At 27.8% G+C, this 7,348-nt stretch overlaps 1 protein-coding gene across 1 annotated transcript; it reads right to left on the minus strand.

Moving 5' to 3' along the window:
• Positions 1-1,421: 1,421 nt before the first annotated feature.
• Positions 1,422-2,144, minus strand: LOC118067846 (uncharacterized). The gene is made up of 3 exons (XM_035084826.1): positions 2,090-2,144; positions 1,775-1,981; positions 1,422-1,672 (listed from the first exon to the last, which is right to left on the minus strand). The coding sequence occupies exons 1-3, from the start codon at positions 2,142-2,144 to the stop codon at positions 1,491-1,493; spliced, it is 444 nt and encodes a 147-aa protein (XP_034940717.1). The 3' UTR covers positions 1,422-1,490.
• Between the last annotated feature and the right edge of the window lie 5,204 nt (positions 2,145-7,348).

The following is a 7,348-nucleotide window of genomic DNA, read 5'->3' on the forward strand; positions in this document are numbered from 1 at the left end:
TCCTAGATGTAGTGACTGCAATAAACGAGCATAGAATGTAAAGGAAACATTTACAAACAGTTTTAACGAAATGTAATTATTTTATAGCTAACAATATATCATATTGTTAGATTTAGTGATTCGATCGTCGACGAGTAACCCTTTTAAGGGGGTAAAATATAATTATCATCCCTTTTAGCTTGCCACGTGTACTCAGAGAAGCTTTATAACTGTTTCTGTCTCCTTGGTAACTGTTAAATATTCGTACTCACCTCCCTTATACTCTGTGTTTAAATATCATGTAGCTCTAGATGTGTTTCCATTCTCATTTGCGTTTTACGATCAACTGAGAAAATAATTTTGTTATTGGTGAATATATTAATACTTATTTATCTCCAGAGTAAATGTTTATTTTACTCCAGAAAGAGTTGAGCGACAAAATTACCCTTTAATGACATGTAAAACTGAAATATGAATTTAGATCTCTTTCATTTGCATAATGTTTAAAACAATATTTACCTCTATTTTCGTGAGTATTTTTTTCTTCTTTGAGACACAGGTGCTTTTTTTCTTTGACTTCTCTATAGAGCAACTATTAATAGGATGCTTGAAAGTTAGATTTGAAAAAGGAATGTTAAATAGAAGCTACGATTCTTGATCGAAGTGTCAGGTGCAAATTCACGTTTCGTTACTTTGATTCATTGAGTAGCTTGCATACGGATTGCAATCTATGGACATATATATGTATATATAGAATCAAACGATTAATCCTCTTGACAGATTAATATCCGCCAGAATTGTAAGGAGGGGTTAAAACGAAAAAATCAAGAAATAAATTCTCCAAGCAACATCGATAAATAACATGTGTATCAAATGAAAAGCGAGATCAACACAATCTTTTTCATCTACTAGCTCAACTTTTTCAACAGATTGATATCAAGTGCCTCCTATAGTTCATGTTATGTATCAATTAATGACAAACATGTTTAACTGTAATGATTACTGGATGTGATATAATCACTACTTTAGATCGATTATTTTTTCTGGAGAAAAGTGTATAGGAACTAAGTCTTCATGATACTGAAATAAAAAAATTTTATTGGTTAAAAAAAAAAATTTTTTAGCGTAATGCAGTAGTTGCTGAATAATTATTAAAAACAAGTCTGGTAAGTCTGGTGCAACATTGTATGTATGTTGTATTAATTAACAATTCATTTTTGAGTTATTGATGATTGAAAATAATTAGAATCCTTGAGTGGCTTTAATTATACTTTTCTTCAGACTTTCTTGATTTATTCACTCAATTACCAGTACATTAGTTGAGGAAAGTTTTAAAGAAATTGTTGATCTGTTTGAATTTTTTTGAAAGATATTATTATCGAGTAGAGAAAGATTATAATATACGTATGGTTATATAACAAAAGCAATAATGGAAAAATTTATTATTTTATCTAATCGATTGAATTATTATTAAATACGAAAACTAAAACCATCTGTATCACTTTAGGTATTTATTTTATTAATTGCCTGTTTCTTATCATTTTTTTTTTCTTTTTTTTAAGAACTTTTTTTTTTCTCATTCGTTTCCTCTTTGTTCTCCACTCTTTAGTAATGTCATCTGGTTCTATCATTCTGAGATAATGTAATGAAACTTTTTCAAATTCTTCGCGTGTCATCTTACCTGGATGTCCAACTGAAAATAATACAGAAAATTAATTTTTCTTATCTTCTAATTAATTTTTTAAAGCATCTAGTCAATTTCGTTGCAAAAAATAATTCACATATCCATTCTTACGTTTATCATGATCTAATCCAATTATAGTAAGACCTTTCTCTTGTCCGTCAATTGTATTAACTAATAGATGTTGTTGCTGAGGAGAATCATGATGTCCATTAGTTACAGAACTTTGCTTTACTAAACTGGAATTTTTTTTTACCACGTCATTTTGATGTTGATACTTATTTATGTCTTGGTTTTTTTCAATATCAAGAGTAGAAGCCCCTAAAATATTATTTTACAATAAATAATCTTCAAAATTGAATAGAATATTTATAAAAAAAAATTTAATAATTATTAGATTTAAATTCATAAATAAAAATTTCTACTTACAAAAAAAGTTGATTGTGGTAAGTAACAAAACGATAGTGAAATCATTCTTGAACATTTTTACAATGATGTTATAAAAGCCTGGATGAATATGTATTTATATAAAAGCCCCCTCATTAAGAGACATTAAAATCGTCGATTAAATTAATTATAATGTGTTTGATAAAAATGGTGTAACACTTGTAAATATGTACATTTAATTATTCATTCAGCATTAAATTAATTTTTGAAACGTGAAATATTTTTAATTAAAAAAAGTGTGCTGAATTTAAAATTTTTTGTCGTTTAGAAATAAACTATGATATATCTAAAAAATATACAAATATCATTCAGTAGAGATAAATATTAATTATACAATAAAAATAATATTTAATAAATTTCTGAATAATTAAAAAAAACCTGCCACACAGGTCTGTCTATGATTCAGTAATATTTATCGATTGAAAAATATATGTCTATCGTATAAATTAAATTCTAAATTATTGAGCATTTAATTTACTAGCTAATCGAGTTGATTTTTTTTTAACAATACTTCCTTCATTCAAGTTATTTATTTGACTGTCAAAAATTTATGTAAGTGCCAAATTTAATTTAAAACTGTTTACAACATGTTGGATTAATTTAGTTATTTTTTGCAATGAGTTTCAGTCAGTTAAGCTTATCTTCTTTAAATCAAATGTACAATTATCAATTACCATAAAGATATCCTAATAAAACGTGAAATAAAAATGTTTGAGATTTCATTACAAAATCATTCAATTCATATACATATATAGTTATAATAACTGGTATATAATAAACCAGTTCACGAAAGACTAATTTTAGTCTCAGGACAACAGGCATTCTCAAGACAACTTGTAGTCATATTACGCACATAAATTACTGCATGCATTTATTTTTATTATATGGTGCAAATAAATAATCGAGAAATAATGCGGCCATGAGAGTATTGAGAAGCATTCAATTTTATTCCCATTAGTCGTAAAGTGTAAAACAACACTTAACTTTAATAACTTTGTTAATAACTCGCTTGACAAGAATACATAGCATTTATTAGTTGCAAAAAATGTTTATTATATATAAAGAAGTATTCAAGTTACATAAATGTGGGCTTTAAGTGTTAATATTATTTATAGAAGTCGATTAGTTCAGGAAATTTAAAATATTTTGAGGTGGGTGAATGTTATAACTTGTAAAGTCACTGATAACGACAAAATTTATTTGTTACACTTATAAATCCATTTTTTAGAAAATATTTTACTATGGAAAGTCAATCAGTTCAAGTTATTAGTTAGCTACTAACAAAGAATATTTTTGAAATGATTTTAAATAATTTTAATTATTGATTAGTATGACGACAATGCCATCAACATCTTCCAAAGACTCAACGAGAATCTAATGAATCTCAATTAAAATAACTCAATAAACGAGGAATCCACAATTTGGAGAAATTTTCATCAGCCATCAAACTAGGAAGATAAGATGGAAATATCGAAGAGTAAAATGGAAGACTTCATAACAAAAATAAGGGTGAAAACAGCACTATTGTGGGCATCGAATCACAATCATCTTCTATAGGAAGAGGGTCCAAAACAAAAAGTACGGGTGGTTCAATTCCCTTCGTTATAGAAAACTGTTCTACTGACCCGATTCACCAATCAGAACACTAGAAATAAGGGGAAGCTTGAGATGAAGCAGCAATGAAGTGAAAAGGGGCGTAAATTTGATTTTTTCATCATAAAGTGTGATTGTCAGCAAAAGTTTGTATAACTTTATACACCAATATCTATATATCTATACATGTTGAACAAAGTTAGGTTTGTTAATACTCACCTCTTGACTTTCACCAAGTGACGAAAGCTCCAGTCAAAAGCAGTCTGAAGTACACTCTCGAAGTGACAAATTTATTTGAGAATGAATCGAAGTGTTTCTCGTTCAAGAGTGATGCAAGCACGTTTCGGAACTTTGAGGCGCAAGATTTCCTCATCAAGCAACTTGTCAGTTGACAATTAATGTCCTATTAACGTCTTACTGAACTTTAATTACAAAGGTTCAATCAGTGAATAATTTGTCTTGTTAAAGATTCTTTTTTTTTTTGCGTTACCTAAAGTTCAACAAATTTGTAAAAAAGATGAAATTTATCAACAAGACCTTTGGAATATCATTTGTGTATATAGCTGATCATAAAATTTACTTTCCATCAAAAATAATGTAAATAAAATTATTTTTTATACCAAGGAAAAAAATTTATAAATAACATCACAGTCTAATAATGTTTGCTTCAAACTGGTCTTTGAGTATCTGATCAAAAAGTCTGCATTACCAAGTAATAAGAAAAAAACATCCATTGAAGTATCACTTGGTTGCCTGTTTGAAAAGATCCATCAACGATGTAAGATATTTTTAGGCTGAAATTCGCGAGAGAAAAGAGCTCAAGAAATAGAGCATTTACGAGGTCCCTGGTGGATTCCGTGGGAGAGACATTGGAGTCGACTGACGTACGTCGTAGTGATTCAGAAAGATAATCGCTCGTACTGGTGGGGATTTGATGAGTCGAGGGTAACTTCCTAATCTTTCTAGAAACAGACCAAGCGTAATTGCTATCGATCCAATGAATTAAATGAGAAACTCGATTATCATGGTAGTTATCTACCGACAAATATGATTGCTTATTTTTGTCAAGTCTTATATTTATAATCAATGATGACCACAAGTTCTTATCTCTATAATGAAAGTTTTATTCAACAAAGCAAATGCTCTTTTTCGTAGCCATACAAATATTACAATTAATCATTTTATTTAAAAATATATTGATTAATATTTATATACTTATTAGTTAATTAGCAATTAGTATGCATCATATTCTCCATCATAGTTGCCATTTTGAGCCAATTTTAGATTTCTGATTTTGCTTTGTAATGCTGCCTGGAGAAATGCAAGAATTTCTGAATATTCCATCACAATATCAATATCCTTTAGCTCATTTAATTGAAGAAGAAACATTGCAATTTCCGCTTGCAATTGATGATTATCATGAAAATTTCTATATCCACTAAAGTCATAAGGTGGTAAAAAATTATTGTTAGGTTCATCCATCGGTCCACCTTCATTCATATTTGGTATAAATTCATGAATTACTGTCTTGTAAGATGTTGATTCTAGGGCATCAGAATCAATATCAAATGGAATATTGTCTAAACATTTATTAATATTGACACATTTGCCTGTTTCATTTCTTCCAAATCCTTCAATACATTGGCAAGAAGGGCCTTGTACCTAGAATTAGTGATGCTTACTAATAATAGATTCAACAACTAAATAAATTTATGTAAACATCAAGTATAGTACTCACTTGATTGCATTCACCTTGAGGAAGTGGTCGAGCACAAGTTAGCTCACAAGCTATGGCTGAAGGATTGTAGAATTCATTCTCTGGACATGTTGGTGGTGATTCAGAGTCTGTGTAGTTAGTGGCAATTGTTTCAGATGTAATAGTAGTTGGTAATGCTTGGACCCCTGAAAAAATCAAATTATCATACTGAATATATGTCAAATCAATTTTTATTCTTTCACATCAACCAATAGTTTCTATGTTAAAAGCATTATTCCAGTAATTCTTTCTTTGATTCTTCGAAAATACATACAATAGTTTATTAATAATTAATAAGGATGATGAATAATATGTATAAATAAATGTTTTTTACTTACATAAAGGATTAGCAATAGCAAGAATAACGCAACAATAAAGTAGACTCCACATTTTTTTAAACTGAGCTTCTTATCGTTCCTCTGCTTTATATATCTTTCACCGTTGTTTTTTTTAAAACTAACTTTTTTTATGAAGTTAGTACTATTAATCTTTTTGAATAATTAATTTTTCAGCATTAGTGTTCCAATAACAGCCATTGTTACAAAGTACGTTCTAGAACTATTATTTTTTTTAAATGGTTATATGACACTTGTTAAAATAACACTAAAGTGTTGATAAGTAAGATTAAAATTTTTTTAGCATTATTAATTTATATTAGAACACCTGTGACTTTACTGAAGCTTGTATTTTAAATATTTTTATGTAAACTTGTGAATGTTAGAATGATTATTTTTACCGTTAAAGTCTTTATTGCCAAGGCGGAGTAAATGATAAATTTAGACTTTTAGAGTGTGTACATAGATGATATACGTCATCGTATATATTGGATTATTTAACTATTTTTCTTTAAAAATAATACAATTTTATTGTCGAATAATACCTCAATGAAAATTTAATTGCGATATTATGTTGTTGATTTATACCTAAATTTTAAGAAAAAAATATGATAGTAAAATTGATTGTTAATTAAAATTTGTCAATATTTGGAATACGTGAAGTGAAAAAAAAATCCATTATGATACCTTTATAATATAATTCTAAAATTGTCACAAATATTATTACATTTATCAAATGAACTTTGTAGAAGACAATTTCAAGGTGAAATTTATTGATAATTGTTATGCTTAAATTAAGTCAACAATTATTTCATTCCAAAACGAGGTATTTTATTATGATTTAAGATAAAGAATTATGAATATTAGCTATTAAATAAAAAAAGTATGGACATTTTTTTATTTAATTTCTTTATTAACAAAAAAAAAGTGACGTAAATTGATTTACGTAAAAAATTAATATGCTGAAAATAAATTACTACAATTATAAAAATATTTGGTAAGTTATTTGAATCATAAATACATTACACACTTGACCCAAGTGATTCACGCAAAAGTATCTCATAAGCTTGATAATTATTGTGATCATTTGAATTAGTAATATTAGTATGACGTACATTTCTTCCTGAATTTTGTTTTCTTCTACTATTAAGGGAATCTAAAAAATTTTCTAATTTTAGAGTCAGATACTCTACTACTCTATCCAATATTTTATTATCATCAAATAAAGTGGTATTTTCATTCTCTTGTAAACTTCCACTCTGAACTTCATTTACATTAGTATTTAATACCAACTCATCAACACCAAATTCCTCAGTAGAACAGTCAGTGAATAAAATACATCTATTTAGTTTATTTCTAACGTAATTGTTTGAACATAAACATGAGGGAGCTGTTTTCTGTAAATAAAAATTATATCATGATAATTTTATTGGAAAGCTAAACAGTGACGTTATAATAACTAAGGATTTACTTCTACACATTGAAATAATGGCTGTGAAAAATCACAAGTTGGCTCACAAACTTTGCCGACATTGTTTAGAGTTTCGTTTGATCCAC

Source organism: Chelonus insularis, unplaced genomic scaffold (genome assembly GCF_013357705.1).
Source record: "Chelonus insularis isolate UGA/USDA-ARS -01 unplaced genomic scaffold, ASM1335770v1 contig_397_pilon, whole genome shotgun sequence".
NCBI classification, from domain to species: domain Eukaryota; kingdom Metazoa; phylum Arthropoda; class Insecta; order Hymenoptera; family Braconidae; genus Chelonus; species Chelonus insularis.

Excerpts from the sequence above, each read along its gene's own strand:
- LOC118067846 (XM_035084826.1), bottom strand. The coding sequence starts at position 2,144 with ATGTTCAAGAATGATTTCACTATCGTTTTGTTACTTACCACAATCAAC. Across the intron at positions 1,982-2,089 it reads TACCACAATCAACTTTTTTT|GGGCTTCTACTCTTGATATT; the intron begins GTAAGTAGAAAT and ends ATAATATTTTAG. Across the intron at positions 1,673-1,774 it reads TGGATTAGATCATGATAAAC|TTGGACATCCAGGTAAGATG; the intron begins GTAAGAATGGAT and ends TATTATTTTCAG.